Genomic DNA, 24,636 nt, shown 5'->3' on the forward strand with positions numbered 1-24,636 from the left:
CGGCCACATCCCAGTGAGGGCTGCAGCACGGTGCTGGGAAGGATGGAGCTGCGGGGAGGCAAGGGGATGGCCAGCTGGGAAGGGGGACTTGGCGGGGAGGAAGGGGCTGCCCGCAGAGCCCCCGCGTGGGGAGGCTGAAGGTGGACAAGCTGCTCTGGGGGCGTGGGGCAGGCGGGGAGGATGGTGAGGGTGTGAAGCAGCGAGCAATGGGTGCTGCGCAGGCTCCAAACGCCGCAGCGGTGGCTCCATCCTTGCTCCTCTCCTGGTGCCCAGGGGCCATTCCCTGGGCCAGGGTGGCCGAGTGACCAGCAGGCTGCCTGTCCCCTGCTCCCCGCTGGGCCTGGCTGCCAGCTGGGTGTCCCCAGCACCCCAGCCATTGCACGGCCAAGGGGACAAACACCAAACTCGGCTGGACCCCGGGCAGCGCCTGCTCCGGATCTGCCCTGCCCTCCACCCCCGGAACGGCTGGGAGTGCTGGCACCATGGGGGCTCCCGCTCCCCCCTCCACAGGCATGGGATGCTCTTCCAGCTGCTCCCCCACAGTGCAAACCGAGATGGGGGGAGACAAAGCCAAAACCTGAGGGGCCATCGCTCACGGCGAGGACCAAAATCACCCGGTGGCTGCTCCTCGCCGAGCCCGGGGCGATGCTCCCGCCAGGCTCCCCCCAGCTCCAGGCCAACTCGGCTCCCGTCCTCCGCTGGCTGCCAGCAAAGATCTGCTGGAAACAATTAATATATGTAGATTGTTTATTGATTCCAACATATTAATAGATTGGATAATAAACAGTACTTTTAAACATTCTCTTAACCAAAAATATAACAAATATTTACAATCACTCAGTAAAAATACAAAAAGCATACAGAGGCACTGTCTTTCTAAAAGACATAAGTGTAAGAGGTATCAAAAAATAGGAGACAAACATTGCTTGTTACAGAATACTTTACAATCACTGACTTGTGCAGTACAATTGCTATTGGAATATCATTACATCTGTGCAGTTTTGCCAATATGCTCACATATTTAGAATTTAATTAATAACAAGCTAAACTGCATTCCAGGTATATCAAAAATAAAGATAAAACAATAAAAAGCACAACATAAGCAAAAGCCGGGTTGGGAATTCAAGGTAGATTACCCTCTACGCAAGCGTTCTACAATATAATGTGTAAAGCTTTTCTAAAGAGAGAGTATCCCTTTTTTCTTCTGTTTTTGCCAAGGCAGTGGTGAGTTTATCCCCTAAAAAAAAAAAAACCACCAAAAAACCCAAATCCTAATTCTAATGTTTTATAAAATAAGTGGCAGGTTCGTACTTCCACTGTTGCCTGCGATGAAATGACTTGGGGGATGATGGAGGGGAGGGTTTGCAGCACCACTGATGCCACGCAGGCCCCCTCTGCAAGCACCATCGCCCCCAGGGAAGCATCTCTCGGCTCTGGGAAAGTCCTGACGCGAGCAAAGGCAAAGCAAAGGAGGCAGGAACGCGACACGCTGCGCTGTCAGCAACCACCGCCCGCTCCCGCACGCACGCCCTGCAAAAAAATACCTGCAGACATCGCCTTTCCGCTGCTTGTGTGTGTGGGAGATGAAACCTCGGAGGCTCAGGCATCTCATTTTCCCCTTTCTGCAGCTGGAGAGGCCAATTAAAGTCTACAACACCGCACCGCTTCATCGGGAACTACTTGGAAGTTTGAGATTTATAAAGCGCAATGAAATACTGCATGGTTAAATGGCAAATAGCTGAAACAGATCTTCTGCCTGCAAGTCAAGGGCAAACAAACAGCGGAAACCAGCAGGGGAAGAACGTGACGCGAAGCACTTCAGCTGTTCATCAAAATCAGACCCCAGGCCAGAGGAACCCGGTGGAGGTGCCCACTCAGGAATCTGTGATGCAGAAGGCATCACTTTGGCAAAGCAGTGCACCACAGGTACTAATCGCCACCTTACTTCCATCTGAATGACTGAAAAAAGGGATAGTGTCTCTTCAAATCCACACCCGACACACTACATCTGGCTATCGGCCCCGATCAATGTGATCGGTTGATTTAAAAACAAACAAACAAACAAAAACCCCAGCAAGGACCAGCAGAGGCAAGCCACACGGCGCGAGGCGGGAGAAGCAGAGGCAGTAGCTCATTTGTCCATAGTTTATGCGGGGTTTATTTACACCAGCTGTATTGGATATTAGGAAAATACGATTAGCAAGACTTCCGCTCACTTTAAAAACTTTCCAGCGTCCCGAAAAGCCCTGCGGAACAGACGGATGCTGTTGATGTGCAAACACCACGATTCGGTGGGTGATTTATTCAACTGCTCTTTCTGGCTGCCAGAGGAGACCCCAACCCCACTCCCCAGAGGAGCTTTACCGTATCCTCAGAGACGGCATTATCGGGTTTTGGGGGGAAAAGGACGTCACTTCCAGCCCCCCAACCCTTACGCTGCTGTTCAACAGGCTGAAATAAACTACAGCTCAACACCCGAGGTCAGGGGAACCGTATGATTTCATTTACCTGGCGCAGCGCAGATGATTTTCTGACGAGACACCAAGCCCGCTGCGCGCTCCACGAGGAAGGTAACAAGCAACTACTGTTGATGGTGGGATTGGTAGGACTTGGATTTGGATCCCACAGAAGTTATCAACTGAACAGTTATGAACATTACCTGTGCTGAAAATAATCGCTCTGCCCTGCACTGCTTTGACACTTAGGTTCATCTTCATTCATTAAGGCCTGTGCAGGTTCATTATTTTCATTAAGGCCTCAAAAAAGCAAAACGCCTTTATTAATATATACCTCAACTGATTTTCAGTATATTTTTTTCAACCATTTGCTCCTCAGATACTTGTGCCATAAATTCAGAGAGCCAACCGATCCGTTATGAATTAGGCATCCCTTCCTCAGCATCATTTTTGTCTTCCAAATTCCAATCGGTATGGGCGAGTTCCAGCCACGCGGCGACATTGAACCTGGCACCGCGACGAACGCAGACACATTCGCCCGGTAGCATCAGTCCCGAGCTGCTATGGGGAAAGCACATCAAAGGCTTTGGGTTGGTTTTGGTACTTGTGTCATTCTCAGGAAATGTTGCGTTCACCTTGCACCCCTGCACACGTACAGAAGAAAAACCCAACCTTAAAGCTCTTCACGACTATGGATATAGAAATTATTTCTGAGGCACTGTAAAAATGACAAACACCTTCTCTCTAGCTTAGGCTGTAAACATCACAACAAAGATTTACAATTAAATGTTTAAATACATATTCACACATTCATCTCCAATTTTAACACTAGAAGGGGGCATCGTGTGCTAGAAGAAAGAAAGAAAGAAAGAAAGAAAGAAAGAAAGAAAGAAAGAAAGAAAGAAACTGCAGGTATTTCCAGTTTTACCCCTCTGCGCTCTGGCTGGCTAAGCAAAATCAAACAAGCAATTTCTCTGCCCATAGTCAAACCAGAGGATCACACGTTAATACCGGCTGGCTGTACGGCAAAATCGTCACTGGCGTTCAGTAACACCAGGATTTTTCCCTAGGATTTAAAACAAAGTGTTTTGAGATCATCTGTATGTTCCAGATGAACACAACAGGGTTTTTTAACCCATCCTAAAATGCATGATACTCTCCTATACGCATTACATAATTTAATATTCAGTTTCACAAATTTTCCTGTGAAATGAAGGCAATTATTATAATTTTTTTATTTTTTTTTTTTTTAAAGATAACCTTTGCCGGCTAATCCTCTGCACCTCTGGTAAAAGGCCAGAACGTGTGGGATGATCTTAAAGCCCACAACACACGGTTTAGTTTTGGGTTCCAGCAACACGCTTTGCATGCTGAACTCTGCAGGGCAAAACCTGGTTCCAGCTCTTTTGGGAAAGCTTCAAACTCCCCTACGGCTCCCTGCCAGCTACGGCTTCCACATTTCAAACGATTACTTAATCGGGGAGGAGAGCACCAACTATTGCCTTAGTTGGCTGGCAGCTAAAAAATTTCCAAAAATACTTCAAGGGAGGAGGGTTTCTGCTTGTGTCCGTGTAGGAGGGGAGCGGCAGACGGCGGGGCTGCCCGCCCGATGCACGCCGCTCTGCGGGGCTTTGTGCTCTGTTCCTGTTTAATCTAAAACCACTCTAAAATCCATGCATTTCTGCACCTGATAATGTCCTGTTTCTAGTTTTCTGTGTTTCTGCCGAGAGCACGAGAGTTTATGTGTAGCTAACTTACTATCACATTGACTAAACGTTTATATTAGCCAACCAGAGCACTCCCAACACAAATAGAGGAAATTCCCATTTAAAAAAAAAATTAAATTAATAAATTATTTTCAGATACTTCAGCAATGTCCTTCGCTTTTGCTGACATTTTGATATATTTTTTTTTTTTTAAAGTTCATAAAATAACACTCTTAGACTTATAATGGTCGTGTAGAAAATAACGACGATGGAAAACTACCAAAGGATTATATGGTATCATACAGAAGAATGCTTCTCAGTTTCAAGTGGTGGTGACAACTGGTCCTCCCAAATGCACGAAGCCTGGTCCATCTCCAGATACCGATGTCGGTATCCAGGCAGTCACTACGCTCCTTGAAAAGGGTTTTCTATTTCACAGGCAGAAATAGCTTTCCTAGGCGGTGGCAGACTGAAGTAAGGTAGAGAGACGTGATCCAACCCGTTCCATCTCGTCCGCGACAGAGGCAAACACAACGTCTGAGGTTAGTAGCAGCAAGTTGTTAGCGTTGGCTAACAGAATCACGTGGCCCTTCTCCCCGCATCCCTTGTGTTGTGGTTTACACAAACAGCCCAACGGTTAGACTGCCGATACTTGTTCATCTTCTGCAAAACAAAAACAAAAGAAAAAAGAAAAGAAGAGAGCGAATTATTCCATCGGTCCCCTGCCTTGGACGCAGAGGGTACAGAACAGCACCCAGTTACTTGATCACAGTGGTTCTGTGAAGACTTCACTGCTTCACCGTGATGTTTTCACTGTCTTAATGATTGACCACAATGTATTCAACGTCACCATTTAACAAATCCTCAGGTAGTCCGAGGTATTGTATCATACAGTAAAGGTGAATTGGAAAAACAGAAAATCCCAGATCCTCCAAAAATTATTGGCATGCAGCTCCCAATATCCCAAAAGCTACCAATTTGGGAGAAAAGCCAGTAAATCCCTTTCCAACATGCAGCGAGTGTTGTATCCCAAATAAAATTAACCAGGCACTTTAAAAATAGTAACAGAGGTGTATCTAACAGTGTATGGTTAAATTTAGTTTCGAAATATTCATATTCAAATGTTTGAAGCAATTACTTCCTTATTTTTACATCAAAACCATTTAATATCACAACTGAATTAATGCTGGGCAACTCTACGTTTTACTGTAAGTTTGAATTGCAGTACTAATATATATGTTAAATACTGTTTCCATATTTTAAAGGACCAAGATAGGATCATTCTGCATCAGAAATTGTTTCAATCTACATCCACGCTCATTTTAAGCCAGACTGAAATCACATTCTAATAAATAAAAAAAATGAGTTCACTAGCAAAGGGTACAGAGAGATCCCATCAGAGCATGGGTACTGAAAGCAAATCAGCGGATAAACAATTAAGTAGAAATTCCCCTAATGAAGTCAGTTTTGACACAATATAAGAGCAGTCTTTTTCAGAAAAATCTCTTGCATTTTGGTCACCCGAAACATGCCGTGCTCGGCAGCATTGGCGGTTGCTTCAAACAAGATCGTGAAGAATTTAACTGGGAGAGACACTGTCAGGCCAAGCCGGGCTGAGAAGTCAGGTTTTATTAAATGCACTTTTCAGAAGAACAGAAATTCACTGTTATTCTGTTTGACATTTTTAAACCCCATCTTCAGAAATCTCTGCTGAGGAGTAAGGCAGCTCAACGCCAGCACGTGAGAATACAAATGCAACACGCGTTAAGAGTTGTAAAACACCCCAACACCAAATCCCAATTCAAAATACTCGTTCTAGGTCATCACCCTGACGCCACCCTAAACCAGCGGGACATCAGTTCATCGACCCAGCGAGGCTGGAGTTTTTCTGCATGTAATTTATAGCCTGACAGTGTCCCTTAGAGTCATCATCACCACTGAGAGGGGGCAGATTTTAAAGAAAAAAAAAATAGTATCTACATGCTCTTAAGTGTCTCAGTTGTGCTTTGGGAGATCTCATACACATATATTTATATATATTTATTTATATATAATTTAAAGTCTGTTTGCTTTCAGCATGCTTCTTCTAAAGGGAAGGCATTCTTTTTTTTTTTTTTTTTTTTTACGGTGTATATACATGCATACATCTCTGCATGTGTATACAGCCATACAAACGTATTTGTATATTTAGAGATTAATCAAGTTTTAATCTCCAAGAATGACCAAGAGAAAGCCCAGAACATCGTTGTGAAGTAAACACTGCACAGACCAGATTCACACAGCAGTTCACTTAACATCTACCGAGTCAGGTGTTGCACATACCATCCTCTTCACTATCTGCGTCAGCCATATCTGCTAGCTTGGGGTTGGACGGCTGCCGACTATGCCACTGAGGCATCTTCGATGAAATACAGGCCACCGGTTCACTACCGAGAGAAGCTGATGAAAGTCTAGAGAGGTCACTGTGCAGCATCTTTGACCTCTGCACTGCCACACTATAGTCTGGAGGTTTTAGGTGTGGGTGGTGGGGCGATCCTTCCTTTATGTCCGCTAAAGAAATCCCCATATATCCCGGAGGGGTGGGCGGTGGCTCCCTATACCTATCGTCCTTCTTAGGTGAGGTGACACAGTACACTGGCACAAGAAATAAGCAATGGAAATGTTAAAGAAGAAAACAAAGGAAACAAAACGTTAAAAAATCATGAAATGTTACAATGGCAAAACAGAAACTGATAACAAAATGCAAATGCAGAAACACTGGTTATAACGACAGCAGCAGATATTTATGCTTTCATTCACGTTTTCTACTTATTTTAAGAAGTCAGAGTAGCAACAGACCCCCTGAACTCGTTAGGCAAGATGCCAATCGAGCAGGAACAGGACTATAACCATCTCTACGTTCAGCTTGGAATTGCAGAGCTCGTTCTACTCCCTACTCCTGCGGCACCGCGGGATGCTACGGAGCTCTGCGGTACGGATGGAGAGCCAGCACGGCAATGCTGCCGGCTGAGCCTGCTCTGTTACAGGCTGGGAAATGGAAACAAGAGAAACTAAGGCAACTAGCCCAAAGTTACTTTACACAGTGTGCTAGAGACTGATAGCAAGAACTGTTGGTTGACTTCAACAACATCTACTTCATCACCCATCAGTGGCTTAACAGAAATTCATTATAGTAAATATCTTGTATCAACTCACGTGTAATAAGACATTAAACCATCCAATCAGCTATGCTATAGGAAGAAAATACCCCTGGTATCACATGAAACTGCTCCTATGAGGCAGTATATCTATGTCTATAGAGCCTGCATTCATTATTTTGCATTTTCTCGTAGTAAATGATTGCTTATCATGCCCGTATCATGTCCGGCAGTTCCGGTCACACAGGCTCTTAAACCAAAGAACCTTTTTTAAGTTCCCTCCCCTCCCACCCACCCCCCGGTCTGGGGCTCATGTGCATGTTAAATTGTGCTTTTTCCACGTACATGTTGCAACAGGAGAGTTTCAAAGCTAGGGTAATTTTTTAAATCTATTAGTTGAGTGGATTTGCATTCTTCTTGTGGATACATTTTAAACAGTGCATGTTCATTACCGTTTCATTTTTTTAGCAACTGCAATGTTATCTTCTAAGACGGTGAAAAGGTGAAAATGAAGGAGTATTTCTTATAGTGTCGTCGACTTGTGAGATTCTGGGTGTTGGTATCAGGAACAAGAGCTGGCTCAGCTCAACCTGATGGCCTCGGTTTGTGCTTGGGCTTATAGGAAAATAAAGAAAACTGAATGCACATAGTCTGGGTTTTAGCACGTACAGGTGGGTACGGGCAGAGGCTTCTACTGCTCATTTATACACATTGTTTTCATTGAACCAGCATTTAACTGGGCCCCTACGAGAAAGCAGGGGAAGCAGCGGAGGCTTTCTTCTCCCTAAAGGGCTGGGTTCTCCCCGAGCAAATCTCCTACCTTTGGTCTTCGCTGGTTTTGCAGGAGGGCTGGCGAGGGTGGGTATTTTCTCCTTTAAAGGAGAAAGCTTCAGGCTTCCTAGAGCTAATATCTAGCCTACTGCAATTACGAAAACAGGAATAATGTGCCCTTTTGTAAAGTTCCAAATTCATAATACTTACAAATTCTATCAAAATAAAACATTCTGAGCATTTAAAGTCCACAGCATTAAGTGTCCATAATTTCTGTCACCCATCCACAGCTGCAGGAGGTTACAAAACCCCTTCACAAGGAACCATCCTTCCCAAGCAGCTGATTGCTCAAATACTCAACCTTGTTAAGAAAATAGGGTGAAATTCCACACAGTGGATAAGGGAAACCTAATGAAAAGGCAGCAATATAAATTTTGATGTCTACTACCGGTAAAAGCAACAGAAACGCTTTTCCCTTTGGATGTGCAGCAATGGCACATCACCATTCCACACCTCCTCTGCTGGTAAAGCAAAGGCTGCAGCAAGAAACGTTCGATGCTGCAGAGGGTAGAGATGCGGGTGAAGTTACGAAGCCATCGCGTTTATGGATTCTGCCAAGACCACATTCTGCCAGCAGTGTGTGGGCAGTGCCTTTCCAGCTCTGTTTGAAAGGTTTCAGGCCAGAAAGCTTGTGCCAGTCCTTTTGGAGGACTATCCAACACCAGCACTCCTTAAGCAAACAAACTGAAAATTCTTCTTTTGTTTACAATATTTTGAACTCACGCAGTCATTACAGAATCTGGCAACAAGCTGCTGGTAGAGAATAAGCAAATGGTGAAATAAAGTGAAAATATCTTGGGCGTATTGTATGATAATGAATAGTTAACAGATTTGCATTTGCAAACCAGAAGTTATATCCACCTGTAGCAGATCTTTGCTGAAGCAGACACACGCATGCTCTACCAGAGCACGGTGCTGAGCGTTTCTCACCAGCGCGCTATGCCTGCACCAGGAGGCGAGCTGTGTGGTGCGGAACGCAAACAGAATTAGAAAGAAGGGGCAGAGCTGTGAGCAAAGACAGCACGCCTTGAATAGCTAACGTGCCATCTCCTAAAACAGCTCAGAGGCTCACGAGCGGCTTTGAAAGGCTACAGGGGCAGAGCACGTGCACAGGAGCGAGCTGTGAGCAAGTTTTCTGCAAGGCTCCACCATGCTGCCTTTCTTCTACAAAGCCAAGGAGGAGGAACGCAATTCCAAGACCTCCACCCTACGTGCGATGTTTATTCAGGCAATTACCTTTGATAACATAAACGCCTCTGGCAATCTAGTCAGTAATTAAATTGCTTTTCAGCTGCACCCTTGACTTACAGTCTAGAAAGCTCTGCGCTCCACGTTTTATCTTGTTCCGAACCAGTTCCTTTGGTTTTGGCTGCTAAACTCACTAGGACAGCGAAAGAACATCTTGCTTGGTAGAACTACGCATCTTTGAAAAGACATTTTATAAGTTTTTCTCCTTTCATATGTAGCCAAACTGCAGTTGTCTAACTGAATAAATGGCAATTTTAACACAGCAAAGATAGGAAGGGCATCTCCTTTGCCCTTGAGCTTCCAGAGGCCAAAGCCCTGTGGATGAAAGGTGCCCCAGCTCCAGAGAGGTGGGAGAGCTCTGTACCACACAGCAGTCATGCTCTTCCCCCTCGGCTTCACAGAAAGCCTGTATTGTACGGACTTCAAGAAGCCACGCTCGCTGCTCCTTGCCAGAGGAACACCTACAGCGATGAGCATTTCCAAAATTGTCCAAAAAAATAACAGGTCATACCACTGAGAGGAACTGCCTGATGTTTTCACGGAGACAGCTCTCCTGCAGACCTGTACAGTGATTGGGAAGTGTGCTAGTTTATTATTTCAATTTTCCTAATGCAAAAGAAGGTGGCTTGAGAACACACTGTGTAGCGTTTGGATTAAAAACACGTGTAAAGCTGAATTTAACATGCCAGCCAGCCCCCAGACCTGCTGACGTCATTTCTTAACAACTTGATAGCAAAATGACAAACAGATGTAGAAGCTTCCATAAGCTGTTGGCTTGGCTTACCTATCAGGCCTTTTTCTGTACTCGAAGTAACAGTTTTGTAAGTTGTATCAGCGCCTGGTTTAGAGTCCAAAACCTCCGTCTGCTCTGCTGTAGAGTTCTCCAGCCCCCTCCGCTTAATTGTCCCATAGTTTGTTTCATAGGTGTCTGACAGCGAGCTGGAGGAGGCCCAGCTCTGCCGAGACTGATCAAGCTCCACACTGGCTTTCGACTGCCTGTTAGCTTTGGAAAAGGCTTCAGAATACAAATAAGCCTCCTCAGAGTAACAGTTTGTGGGATCGACTTCGGCTATAGGTCCGTCCAGCTGGGTGTGACGGTAAGAATTGAGGAGGTCCCAGCTCTTCTGGTTTGGGATATTCTGGAAGTTGTCATGAGAACTACTTGAGCATGAAGTCCAGCTTCCCCGGCCGCTATCTGCAGCCTCTACCGTGATATGTTCATGGGAGATCTCCTCGTTGCTCATGGAGGATGTGAAAGCCATCCCTCTGATGAGAGCAGGCCTGGTGATTGACCAGCTACATTTGAAAACAACAGAAAGCAGAAAAAAACCCCTCGTAAGCGTTTGAGGTAAAAGTGACGGATTCAGAGACAATTATCTGGCTTTAAAGGCAACTGATCTCTGGTTTTAAAACAGGTACACAGCAAGGTCAAGGCACACGGGAGCACTGACGAGGGACACCGTTATTCCCAACTCACTACTGCACGTGGAAGCTGGGCAGTTATCCCCAAGGGAATAACAAGTCTGCAACAGGCATTTACAGGTTTGATCCCAGATCCATAAAAATCTGGTCCACAGCAGCTTTCCTCTATCAACCACAGCAAGACAGTGCCGGACAGAAAGCAGAGGAGTAATCACCTCTTAGGTTTAGGCTATTACCACCTTTTTCTTTGCATTTATAAATTAAAACCAAAATACATGTTTAGAATAAAACCCAACCCCTTCAGTGGAGGCAACATAAAGTTGTTTAGACAGAGTGGAGGTAGTCGTATTTCAAGAACATTTGGAAATATTGGGCATAAAACATCTGAGGACACAATCTGGAGTGAGATTCTGAAACCCAAGCACAAAAGATCTTGTTTAAAGAAACGGCTGCTAAAAGCTCTGATCGCTGTCAATACATAATTAAGGGGAAAAAAAATAAAGCCAGGTTTGCATGAATTTAGAATACATGAAATTACAATTGCTAGATATTTTTCAAGTCTCTTAACTATTTCTGGACAGCACAACATTAAAATTCAACACTATCCCTCAGCAGTTTACTGACACGTGAAATCGAGGAATGTTTCTTAGATACATGCAAACCACTTCTTTTTTCCTTGCTTTTCTGTTTTATAAATTCTAGTGTGAAAACTGCTTTCTTCCCTTCAGAATGCACTGAAGCCAAGGCGTAAAGAAACAACCATAAACCACGAAGAATCTGCTTTTAATTTGCAAAGAAAATGGTGAGTTTAGACACAGAAGCATCATTGCTGCAATTCGCCGTGCTTCAGCCACCCCTGAAGTGGCTTTTCACAGCCGGTACCAAAGGGAACCCCACAGTAACCTGCTCCCACAGGATATTTTGCTCAGTACACCGAGACTGTTCTGACTAAACATGTTCTCAGCACGTGCTATGCCTTTTAGAAAAGGGAATTATTTTGGTTTATGAAGCACACCTTTAAATTCCCATTTTAGCAGGATGAAATAAACCACATCACTTATTTCTGAAGAGCTACATCACTAGAGCAAAGCATATGCTGAAAAGTTTTTTGGTTTTTTGTTGGTTTTTTTTTTTTTTTGCATCACTAGAGCAAAGCATACGCTGAAAAGTTTTTTGGTTTTTTGGGGTTTTTTTTGTTTTTTTTTTTTTTTAGAGGGGACAGAACACCAACGAATTAAAATCGAAAATAAAGAAACAGCATATCTCTCTTTACAGAGTTCAGTCATTAAAAAAAATAACATTGCTTTAGAGATGAGCTGTAATGATTATAAATGTAAGGAGCATCTCTCTGACTTTCAGTAGGGCCAGCTGTGACAAGACAAGGGGTAATGGTTTTAAACTGAACCAGGGTAGGTTTAGACTAGATATAAGGAAGAAATTCTCTACAATGAGGGTGGTGAAACCCTGGCAGGGGTTGCCCCGAGAGGGGGTGGAGGCCCCATCCCTGGGAGCATTCAAGGCCAGGTTGGACAGGGCTGTGAGCAACCTGATCTAGTTAGCAGTGTCCCTGCTCCTGCAGGGGGGTTGGACTAGGTGACCTCTAGGGGTCCTTTCCAACCCAAAACATTCTGTGATTCTATGACTTGAATCCACAACATCTGAGGACAGAAGACGCTAGCCCAAGAAGATTCCCACATATTAAATCTTATGGATCAAGGCTTAACATCTAGTTAGACAAAACCAAAGTCTTGTAGTTCGAAATGTCATCTCAGGACAAGTTCTCATTGTGCTAGAGTAACAAGACCTCTTGTGTGGAAACTCTCAGGAAGACAGTACTAGAAAGCCTCCAATCTGCCTAAGCAACAAATGGCAGTAATGAAAATCATTAAAAAATCACATTAGAGTATGTTAAGTGACTGGCACTTCTGACTCAGAGAACTGGTAATACCCTGTTCTTGTTCTGCTGCCTCTCACTACTGCACTAATTTAAGTATCATCCTAGCTTCTAATGCGTTTGTAGTCCCCTCAAGAGATGTCCATCTGAACCCCACCGATGGGAACAAGTTGTTGTCTCCTCAAGTAATACTGGAAGTTTCATGGGTAAACAGGCTGTTCCCATACAGACCAGCCCGTACTCCAGCTTCTAGCAAGGGCTTAATAACCACAGCAGAGTTCACAACCGTGTCCTGACCAAAGCTTTGTTACCCCTTCTGACACCAGGACACCAAGCCCACCAAACCCAGTTGCATCTTACCCCGGGCACGGCTGGCCATAATCAGCCAGCGGCTGAGGATGCTCCTTTCTCTCTGCCCCCCCTGAATCCACCACAATGAGAGACTGGGACAAACTCCTCTCATCCTGCAGCGCTGCCGACATCGAGTCCACTGAGCAGTTGCTCACGATGCTGGACCGGGATGAAATCTCACTGTGACTGGAGTCCGAGAAGTTATCAGATTTAGTGGAAGGTATGAGGGCATAGCCTAAAGGAGTGGAGAAGAAAACGTCTTGGTCAAAGAGCAATTCGAGTTTACTAGGTACGACAACAAAGTATAGACACACACATTTCAGCAAGGGTATTTAGAATCAAACCCTGTTGACGTACAGTCGGTCCACTGATGTTTTTAGGGCACTAACACTGTTAGCATTTGCCAGCCTCCAGCACTGCAATTTATTAATGCAAGTCTGGCGACACCGACAACCTACCTGCATCTCCACTGCTCTCCAGACCAGAAGATTGAACCTGCATAAACAGGATCAGCCGTTGCAGCATGAATAGCTGGTGGACAGATCAGGTCTTTCCGACTCTGCAAGCACCAAGTCCTCTAGTATAAATGCAGTGCATTTCCCACTATCCCTCTGCCCTACTGTCATGTGAGGCTCAAAAAAGATTTTGGCAGTGGATGAGGAGGTGCTGACTAAGGTAAAAGCCAGCTATTAGCACTCGGGGATTAGCCATATGGTCCACTTCAGTTTTATTATCCATTCCAAAATTAACAGAGAAGGAAGCAAAAGCGGGAAACACAACTTTGGCAGGAGCTGGACCAGACACCAGCACTGCTCCCGCAGAAGGGAAACAGCTGAAGACCTCACCAGATTCAGAACAAAACATATAAAGCATTTCTGCTCAGCTTACCCTTACCCTCAAATAACTTGTTTCAAACACAAATAATGTATATAGCCCCATATATCCAACACCCCCTTTTCCTAGTACCTGGAGCAAACATAAAAGAGGGGACTGCACTGGGGACTTCCATGGGCTCTGGCTACGTACATCCTGTAGACACTTCTACTGATAAGGCTAAAGTGATTCCAGATGGGAGACCTGTCCCCAGACTGCCTCAGAAAAAGCCCTTAATATGAACAACTTGCCTAAATCATTTGTTTTGATGACCTTAGAGACTCAGCAAAGAATTGAAAAGAACTGAACTCAGCAAAGTGCATCTGGGCTGGTCTGAGGGAAACCACACTCCCAGGTCCTTTGGGTTTAGTGACTGGTCTCCCTCCACACAGCGCAACCTGAACGTTGAACCATGTATCTAAGAGCATTGTCTGAATGCTTCTGGAACACCGACAGACTCGGGGCCACGACCACTTCCCTAGGAAGCCTGTTCCAGTTCTTGTCCAGCCCTTCAGTAAAGAACTTCTTCCCTAATAACTAATCTGAAATTCCAGCTTTAAGCCATTCCCAGGCATCCTATCGCCATACACCAGAGACAAGAGATCAGCACCTCCCTCTCCACTCCCCCTCGTGAAGTTGCAGACAGCAATGCCCACAGCCTTCAGTCTCCTCTGCTCTAAGCTGAACAGACCAAGTGACCGCAGCCGCTCCTCTGAAGTCAGGCCCTCTAGTCCTCTCACCATCTTTGTTGCTCTCCTTTGGACACACTCCAGTATTTTCATATCCTCCGCCTACAGTGGAGCCCAAAGCTGCACACAGCACTTGAGGTAAGGCCGTGTCAGAACTGAATACAGCACGACAATCTCTTCTTTCAACCAGTTTGCTACGCTGTGCTTAATGCACCCAGGATATGGGTGGCCCTTTTAGCACTCGGGGCACATTATTGACCCATACTGATCCTCCCATCCACCAAAACCCCCAGATCCCTTTTCCGCAGGTCTGCACTCCAGCCTCTTGCCCCCTGGTCTACACATACGTCCAGAATTACACTGTCCCAGGTGCAGAATCCAGCATTTGTTCTTGTTGTATTTCATAGAGTCGGTGACTGCTCAGCACTCTCATCTATCAAGATCTCTCTGTAAGGCCTCTCTACCCTGGAAGGAATTAACGACTCCTCCTAATTTAGCATTGTCAGCAAGCTTACTTGTGTGCACTCAACTCCCTGTGTCCAGGTCATCAATAAAAAAAGAAGTTGAAGAGCACTGGTCCTAAAATGGAGTCCTGGGTAGCACCAGCAGTGACTGGCCATCAGCTCCTTTGGACTGACCCTTCAAGCCAATTGTTCACCCACAATATTGTATCCATGCTGGACATTTTGTCCAGAAGGATACTGTGAGAGACAGTAGCAAAAACTCTGCTAAAATCCCAAACACCCACATCTGCTGCCTTCCCTTTGCCTTTGAGGTGGGTAATCTTGTCTCAAAAGGATATTTAAGTTAGTAAGACATGACCTTCCCTTCATAGCCCCATGTTGGCTCTGAATCATGACCACATTGTCTTTCAAGCATTTTTCAGTAACTCCCAGAATAATCTTCTCCATCATTTTACCTGGCACTGAAGTGAGACTGACAGGCTTACAATTACCGGGGTCTTCTTTCTTGACTTCCTTGAAAACTGGGATAACGTTTGCTAGCTTCCAGTTGACTGGGACCTTCTCCAGAGTCCCAAGACCACTGATAAATAACTGTGAGAGGTCTCACAATAACATCAGCTGACTCTTTCAGTACCCCAGGATGAATCCTGTCAGGCCCCATAGACTTGTGTGCCTTCAGCTGCAGCAGCAAATTCAGGATATTCAGATTTCAAGCTCTCTGGAGTATTCATCTCTTTACCTAAGCCCATGCACCATCTTATGGGCAGACCAAAGTTCATTCTCTTGTGTGGCCAGGCAACAAAATCAGGAGGTGTCTGTTAAACTGGTTTGTTTTTTAAATAAAAAAAACCCCAAATATTTTGCCTCCAGTAACTCTTCTGGCCCACAGTTGTGGGTTGTTCCCCTTTATCTGAGGACAAAAGGTCTTGGATTAATGACTGTGGCGGTGTTTGGGGTTTTTTTATTAAATATTTTTTTTTTTCTTTAAGTTCCCAGTGGGTATCTCTATAGAAAATCCACTGCACATCAGGAAATATACCCCTGCCTCCACTAGGCGACCACAGGCTACGATATGCTTTACATCATGTGCAAAAAATTACAAAATTAGAACTTTATTTGAAAATACTGGATCATCAACTGCTTCATGTACAGGTAAGCGAGCATCTGTAAGTGTATCAAAACATGGGTCTTTCTTTACAAGAGACACTACTGTTGACACAGTCCTCAGATAAACACTTCTTCCCAAATTTCTGCCAATCACTCGATTTCTCACTTCACTTCTACCTACACGTGCCTTTGAGCTGGACTGCCAGGTATTTACATCAATTAGGTGAAAATGTGAGATGACCAGGCAGTGTGAAAGCCACGATGCCAGTGATGCACACAACTCAAAACACAAGGCTGATGTCATTAAGTCTGTAAAAAATACAGAGGTCACCTAGCACGGCATCTGGAGCCACTGGTGTACAGGCCACTGAGCATACAGCTCGTAATTCGGGAGATCTCACTACTTAAGCTTGATTATTGCTGTAAGAGCAAATATGAGCATTAAATATCAATATTATCAAACTAAAGAACTGAACCTTATGACTGGAAAAAACCCTGCACTTGAGACTAGCATTTTTAAGATTAAATTTCAGTTTCCTTTCCTTTGACAATAATTAATACCTCATATTCTTTACTTTGTCTAACGGACTCTTTAAAATTAACACAACTGTACTGCAGTAAGAAACGTTCTCACAGTACATCTTAAGACACTCTTCTTCAAGAACTTCAAAGATCTGGAGAGCAAAAGGACTCCTCTTCATCAAAGAGATTAACACTACCTGAAAGCTGAGTCATTAAACAACAGCACATGTCCATAAACAGAATAAATGCAAGTCTTCGCTGGGCTGAAAAGGTTACCAGATGTGACCAATGCAAATATACACCAACGCTGGAAGAGAGCGTTCAATTTACGTCATACGAGGGACTATCTAGAGTCTAATGAAGAGAACGTTGCAGAACTTACTGTTTCATTGGCATTTGCAAAACACTGAGTAACAGAACTCCACTGTACCTGTTCCTTGATTTTCTAAACTTCACATTATTGTCTTCACTGCACTGTAAGGGTGATTAGCTATAAATAACTGACACAAATATCTGGAAGGGAAGCACATTACACGGCTTAAACATGTAAATGAATAATGCTAAAATAACTTTGGTAAAATCAGTGTATCTGACAGAAAGTGGACACCATAGTCTTTCTTCTAGAAATACATCATATAGTCTTCCTTCTCTTCCTAGGCTTCACACACAGGCAGTAAGATGTCCACAGATTGCTGTTGCTATAGATACTTGATGTACTCAGAGCATCACTGTCTTTCTCCTTTTGGTTTTCACTCCCTTCTGAGGCTTCAACGTGCTCTGCTTCCCTTTTTGCAGTAAAAGCTGTTCTTTGCCTGGAGAAGCTTCTTTCCCTAAGTCTTCTAAAGTGGGGTCCCTTCGTTTTCCTGTGCTCACGCTCAGCTTCTGCCTTTCCACTCTCATCCTCTCTTTCTCCCTTTTCCCTCATGTCAGAACCGTCTCTGGCTTTGAAAATAATCATCTGAATTTTCTTTTGTAAGTAAGCCCCACCTATTCCGTAGCTGCGTTGTCCACTGTTCTTGTTGCTGGCTTCACTGGCAAGTGATGAGGAAGAGCCAGAGAGATTCATCTGACTGCAGTTATCCGACCTTTGGATGTTACCAACTACAATAAAGTACACACAGGCAGATCTTCATAAGTGATGAGATAATGAACAGTGAAAATAACATCCTGATTTTAAAACATTTTTTTCTTCAATCCTATTTCAATATCACTTGGGTGTAGCTCAAAAGAAAATGAAATCTAAGATTAAGTGGAATGTGTTCATGCCTAAAATTATGTCTTTCAGCTGTCTGTGAAGCACCTAATTTTAGTTCAATGAGCTGTTAACACTTCACAATACAACAGGGTATGGATCACCTCAATCAAATTAGATCAGTGCTAAAAGTATGCTGAAAGCAAGTTAATGAAATAACCCCAAAGAAACAAAATATTATTTTCAAAGAACCAGATGAAAGTTAACAAAAATAACATGTTTATAAGCGATGCTGAAAAACCTCCGTGGAGCTAGGTTTGGCAACCCAAGTAATTAAGCTTCTTCTACATATGCTGTGTTTAAGTCAAATAAGTGGCATTCTTCTAAAAGAAACAGTATCTTGTGAAGGCAGAAGTGGGCAGACCAGCATGGCCTCCCACTGAAAAGGGTGAGAAGCAGTAAGTCACCATGCCATGCCATGCTAAATCCAGTGGCTTTGGGCTGCCAGTGAGTCAAAAACAGCACAGAAGGGAAGGAGAAATGCCTTACACCGTTCCACACTGACCACACTGGCTGACTACAAAGTGGTGTTAAGAGATTTCAAATGAATTCCCATCCAAGGTTGACTAATGATGAAGTGATGCGGGCCTTTTAAGACGAAGACATCAAAAATAAAGGGATTCTCAGGGCATCAAGACAGACAGGGATATATACAAAGCCCTGTGCACAAGAACAAAAAATACAAATAGCGACTTGAGGATTTAGATGGATGTACAACTTTTGCAGCTATTAAACCCATCTATTCTGGAGAACTGTGACAGCATTTTATCTCCAGCTCCACCCGATCACCTGATATTCCAGCTACCTTAGGCAAAAACATAAGGTGTCTCAAAAGCTGCAGTTTCTGTGCAATACTGTCATCTTCAAGAAATCCTCAGATTTGCAAATCCCATTCAAATAACTGGCCACCTACATCTGAACTGGTACACTGGCAGGCATCAGCACTTAGGATCTATTGGGAATTCCGCCAGAAGCACTTAGTGGTTTTTAAGAAAACAGTCTTTCCCGGTTTTAAACAGTAGGTGACTTTTAAGGCCAACACACACAAACACATTGGAAAAACTACGTCTCGTCATAGAAAGACACTATTCTATTCTTGACATGAATATTCTAAACTGCTATTTCTCTTACATGTCCTTACAACAAATATTCCTGCCACTGCCAACCCTGGCTTTAGGACAAGACAGGCACGCGTTCCCGAGACGGATGCCGACGTGCACTGTGAATGCTCATGCAGCAGACGTACCTTTGCGGGGAGAGCCCTGAGGAGAAGCAGGTGGGCTGGAGTGCAAAGAAGATGCCATGGACATCGTGTCATCTGTTTGCTTCTTACTACTGACTTCCTCAGACAAGCTTAATGACTTCTGTGGGGAGCCTGTACCTACAAAACAATGGAATAATTTACTGCATATTATTCTTTTTTCAAGTTAGTGATAGCTGTTTAAACTACGGATAAGCACTGTGTTGAACAACACTGCAGTATTCAGCAAGGAGAGGAGCAGATGCTCAGATGCATGTTGCATGTGGAGGCGGCCTCCATCTCAAGTTTTGATCAGATGAGCAGTGACCACTGCTACTACCGGCTGCTCCTCTCGAGTGTGGTGGAACGCCCAGGTCACAACCGGAACCATTGCAACAGATGCACTAGTGGTGGGTTTGGCAAAGGACTGAGAACTGCGTAAGACAAAGCCCGGAGGAAGCCCTTGCCCATGACTGTTGGGACAGCGTTAAAAACAATTTGTGTCATAGCCAACAAGTCAGTTCAAGATCTTCTGAATCATGAGTTCTCAAATCAGGACTCACGGGCACTGTACACAACTCTGCAAGTTTAGCAAGACCGGTGTACCACTGTGCTTTGCAAACTGGTGATCTGGTGGTTCTCATTCACTGTTGGAGCACCTGGCAGAGGACACAGTGCTGAGGAGTCCATTTAAGTTCTCAATAGTTTGTTAGATCAACACTCAACACTGAGCACACAGGAATGAAGAAATACCTCTCAGCAAAGCTTCTGGAACCTATCAAGTTGCACAGGCTTTTAAGAGGAGACTTGAAATAAATACTAACTGCAAATGCTATTCTATATGCTGCAATATATTGTTTTCTGATGTTATTTTTATGGATATTGATACTCGATGTATCATAGAATCATTTCATATTAAGTGCAACTAACCTTATTAAATAAATCCACAATTGTAGCTTTCAAATGATACAACAGTTATGCAAATAGGTCAAAAGCATTTTAATACATAACACTGCTTTGTAACGAGCAAATCTAGAAATAGCAAGAATTGATGCTCACTCGGAGCAACTAATAACATATGTTGTTCCATTTGACAATAATGTTATTCTAATGGTGTTCCAAAGGTTAAAATGTTAAATGCCTCTGATTTGTTTCAATGATTTCACCTAACTATATTACACTTCATTTTGTCATGGAAAGAAACAAGCAATGTTGTTCTGCTCCGTTTGCACAAGATCCCTTCAGAATGCAGAAGTACACAGTAAGACACTGAACACCGTACACCTGACCCGTTCAAGAGAGAGATTAAGATCACTTTAGTTCGAAGGAATTCTTTAGTTCAAGAAAAAAAATGCCTGTACACTTTTCAGGTATGTAGAAAATAAGCCCTGCCACAGAAAGCGCTAAGTTTCAAGTAATAAAACTAAAGCAAGAGCGTATTTGGAGCCAGCACCTTATGATTAGCTGTTTTAAGAAAAGCTATTAAAAATTGTGCAAATGATTAAGTAAATGGCACACCCCCTTCATACGCTTCACCTATTTTCAAGTGAATGAAGTAAATGAAGCGTAACGGTATTGCAAATAACCCACCCAGCTACCAACAGCTTTCCCCCTTAATTTAATACTTAAATTAAGTATTAGGTAAATAATACTTAATTTATAAAACCCTCCAGAGAGGTGAACTGAAGATACTCACTGAATGTGACATGATCCTTCGTCAGTCCCTTTTTCCTACTGGGGTATAAATTCACCGTTGGAACCTGAAGAACTTGACTCATCCTGTTTTGCTGATGCTGATGGGCTTTAGCGGTTTGGCCAATTGATCTCATGGGTACTGGAGACATTTCTGAGGATTTCGCTCCTCTTCTCTCACTTAAATTCTTTGTCACTGTTATGGAAAAAATTGCATATGAAGATCTCGCACTTTGAGTTGCAGGATTATTACAGTCATTCTGAGTACAACCATCCAGACAAAGCAGCCACGGCATGAAGCAGAGAAAACGTATCTGAAACCATTTCTATTCCAAACACACCCACCTTGTTACACTGAAGAGCCTGTTATGTGAAATGGCATTTCAAAACCTAAACTCTTCAAAGTGTCATAGAGGCACTTCATCAAAAGACAAAAAATGCAATTTCTTTCTACCACAGTTGAAGCCCGTACTTCAGATGTTTGTACATAAGGTGCAAAAGCATAACAGCATCTCCTTCAAAATGATGTAATGCCACCGAAGGGAGGCGAAGGAACGGTTGTTTTGCAATTGGCATCAAACCTTTCACTAGGTGGCACAATTGATTTAAAACACAGGGCACTGATTCTGTTTCTACTTTCATCACACAGCAGTTAATAAACTCTGAAGTTAAGGCCATCTGACCTCTCCTTAAATTCCCTTGGAAAAGTCTGGATTGCAGCACTACTGCTGCTCTTTCCTCCCACAAGCAAGGCCAGGAGAATCCTGCTCTTGAGGTAAGAGACTGGGGAGCTGCACCTCCTGCTTTTCTGGCTGTGTGCAAAAAAAAAGAAAAAAAAAAAAACCAAAACCCAACACAAACCATCGGCACAAAACCAATCTGCAAAACCATGCGCCAGGCTCCCTGACTCAAAGCTACGTGGTCAAAACACTTAAATGTGGGTAAACACACCAGGTGTGGAGGAACTCCCTGGGGAGCGGCTCAGGGCTCCCACTCCCTCGGAATACAAACCACGAGGGGGCTGGCCGTTCCCCCGCGCTCCGCATCCCTCCCCATCTCTTCTGCTAGCTCTGCAGACTAGGAGTCTAATCTCAACCAGATCAATTACCTGTGGTTTTGGGGTTTGGGGTTTTTTTCCTCCATTTTTAAAAAATAGATACTTTAGTAATATGCCACTCTAGAATTTGTATATCCACTTTCCCTTGTTGAAGTTTAAGATAAAAAGGACTTGATTTGCTTAACTAACAGGGAGTAAAAACAGTAAGCATATATTCCCTATTTTTACTCCCAATTACCTACAGGCTACCCCTGTGCAAAAAATATTTTAAATTATTTATTTAGAACTACTGAAAAGCAACCTCATAATATTGATGTCTGTCTCCCAGGCATGGTGTGACCCCCTGTTATGTTTGCACATAGATCATCTATCAAGAGCTCATCCCAGCGTGCTTTAATTTATTATTTTGGGGGTGGGGGTGGTGGAATTAAAGCATAAAACCCACAATGGTGTCACCTCGAAGTAGAAACATTCTGTGCTGTTACGTATCTGGCTGAACACAGCACAAGCAGAACACCTCTGCTCGCAGTGTATGAGGCCACGTGTATTTCTATTCAGAGCTACCTGTGATTTCTGGTGACCTCAGGTACAAGGCCAGTGTGAATACACAGAATTTAACATTTTAAAAAAGGGAGTCAACTATGGCCATTTCCAGGATTCCTACATCAGTCCTATTTAAAAGGAAATGTTAAAAAAAATTCATAAAAAGGCACCTTAAGAAAAAACACGGATTTGCATTCTTAATACTGAATAATGGAAAGGGCTTAACATTTTATCTTTGAGATGCCATCTCCTAGTCATGCTTTTAACTTCCCTCATCAGGGACAAAATGGTATTTGAGGACAAAAAAAAAAAAGTCTTAAAATGCTGCATTTGGACAACAGGTAAGCCCAAAACATTATTTCAATCAGCATTTTGAAACAAACCCACCTTTCAAGCAAGGGAAAATTTCTAAGGATCAAAATAAAATGCAATTACTATTTCTCACTTCTAAATAAGAATTTACTGAACTGTAAGACAGCAGGTCAGGTAACAGTTTGTTTACTTAGACAGTTGCACAGGAGCTCAAATTATGAAAACTGTCCTGCTGTAGCCCTCAATTTTTGACTGTCAAGCCATGTCAATCCCATCAGTCAATACTGACCTAACTTCTCCTTCTCCACAATCTTTGTTTAGCCTAAGCTGTAATCCATTGCAGTTTCTATATTGATTTTGTCTCTTTTCATTTTCTCGCTGTTCATATGGTAAGCGTTACTTTTATCCTTCCTAATTCTGTACAAGGACAGGAGGGCAAGAATAGAGCTAATGTACTATCGAATTTCCTTCCAGACTGATGAAAAGACAGTTTAAGAACTACAGGTCAAAATAGAAAACATCACTGACATTTTCTGAGCTCAACCAAGATCAGAAGACAAATGCCGGTGTGCTGAAACTGTTAGTACATGAATCGACAAACAAGCACTGGAGTTTTTTTTCTTGAAGGGAGAAGAGAAAGATCTTACATGAGTATTTCTAGGGAAGGAACAAGGTTTTTATAAATTTTATGGAGCACGCCACCATTCTGAGATCACTGTACTTACGAGTGCTATAGGCAGGCTCACACTGAAGTGACAATATTTGGATCTTTTCTTCATCTGTCTCTACATTCAGGTTGGACAGGTACTGCTTCACCTTCCTCGCCATCTGGGCATCCTCGTACAGCTTCTTGGCGTTCAGGAGTGAGCTGCGTCGGGCGCGTTTTTTGTGAGCGCCTCCCTGTACATCCAGCATGTTCGAGTTTGTGCTGCCCTGACTCAGAGATCTAGAAAAGAAAAGAGCAAAGCAGTAAATTTTTAGTTCTCGACAGCACTGAGGAGCTGCAGTAGCACACGCCAAAGCAGATTAATACCAATAATCTTCAGTTAGGGCTAGTGCATGCTGATGCAAATGAGTTAAAAAGATGAACAGCATTAAAACAACACTTGTCTGAAAATATTCTGGTAAATTGAGAGCAGCAACTTGAGTCTAGAAAAGGGCTGCGTATGAAAGTGGGGAAATAGCAAGAATGAGGCGCAATGCTGCGTAAAGTACCCAGCTAGCTCTGCTAACGACTCGCAGTCTTGTTCCGCAAAACCCACGCTATTTCAACCGCATAAGAGCGGACAAACTTGATTAACTTTTTTTTTTGTTAAGGCATTTGACACCCACTCTTTGCATCAGGCTTACAACAGAAACTTCTTGCAATTCAGCTGAGTACAGAAGTGAGCGACTACTGTAATCCTCTTAGAAAAATGAGCTTCTGACAGTGTTTAAATCGGAGGAAAAATTATGTTAAATATGCAAAGTACATTATATTACACACTTAACTTCTTTCTCCACTTAAGTAAAAACATTCACAGAAGAGCAACTCATTAAAAAAAGCGTATCCCAACAAAGGTCAGGAAGGCAGCGCTAACATACACGTGCCCAGCCTCGTACAGACTTGCATCTACGCAAGACGACGCTCCTCAACATTCCTGATTTTGAGCTGCCGATTCTGTCAGCAACCGAAGCAAAAATAAATAATCCCTAAACGGTTCAGGTACAGACGGTCACTGATCTTGGTATAGCTCAAATATACGCATCACCTCTGTTTCAACTGTCCGAAGTCCTATGGTCACACCAGTCCCAATCCATTTTGTGATAAATGGAGACCATGGTACGTGTTACATGTAAA

The 24,636-nt window shown here is 43.5% G+C and overlaps 1 protein-coding gene across 5 annotated transcripts in view; it reads right to left on the bottom strand.

Moving 5' to 3' along the window:
* Nucleotides 1-839: 839 nt before the first annotated feature.
* Nucleotides 840-24,636, bottom strand: part of LOC104133480 (rap guanine nucleotide exchange factor 6) — an 86,727-nt gene continuing 62,930 nt past the window's right edge. For 2 of the 5 annotated variants that reach the window (XM_035902243.1, XM_035902244.1), the window contains 8 exons: nucleotides 23,522-23,742; nucleotides 20,889-21,080; nucleotides 19,199-19,333; nucleotides 17,688-17,801; nucleotides 13,055-13,280; nucleotides 10,163-10,674; nucleotides 6,485-6,796; nucleotides 840-4,825 (listed from right to left, as the gene is read on the bottom strand). In XM_035902243.1, the coding sequence (XP_035758136.1) occupies nucleotides 4,800-4,825; nucleotides 6,485-6,796; nucleotides 10,163-10,674; nucleotides 13,055-13,280; nucleotides 17,688-17,801; nucleotides 19,199-19,333; nucleotides 20,889-21,080; nucleotides 23,522-23,742 (1,738 nt within the window). In that variant the 3' untranslated portion in view covers nucleotides 840-4,799. The remainder of the gene's footprint in view (nucleotides 4,826-6,484; nucleotides 6,797-10,162; nucleotides 10,675-13,054; nucleotides 13,281-17,687; nucleotides 17,802-19,198; nucleotides 19,334-20,888; nucleotides 21,081-23,521; nucleotides 23,743-24,636) is intronic. The other 3 variants (XM_035902245.1, XM_035902246.1, XM_035902247.1) reach the window with 3 other exon arrangements.

The sequence above is a fragment of the Egretta garzetta genome, unplaced genomic scaffold, assembly GCF_000687185.1.
Source record: "Egretta garzetta isolate BGI_Z169 unplaced genomic scaffold, ASM68718v1 scaffold439, whole genome shotgun sequence".
Lineage (NCBI taxonomy): Eukaryota > Metazoa > Chordata > Aves > Pelecaniformes > Ardeidae > Egretta > Egretta garzetta.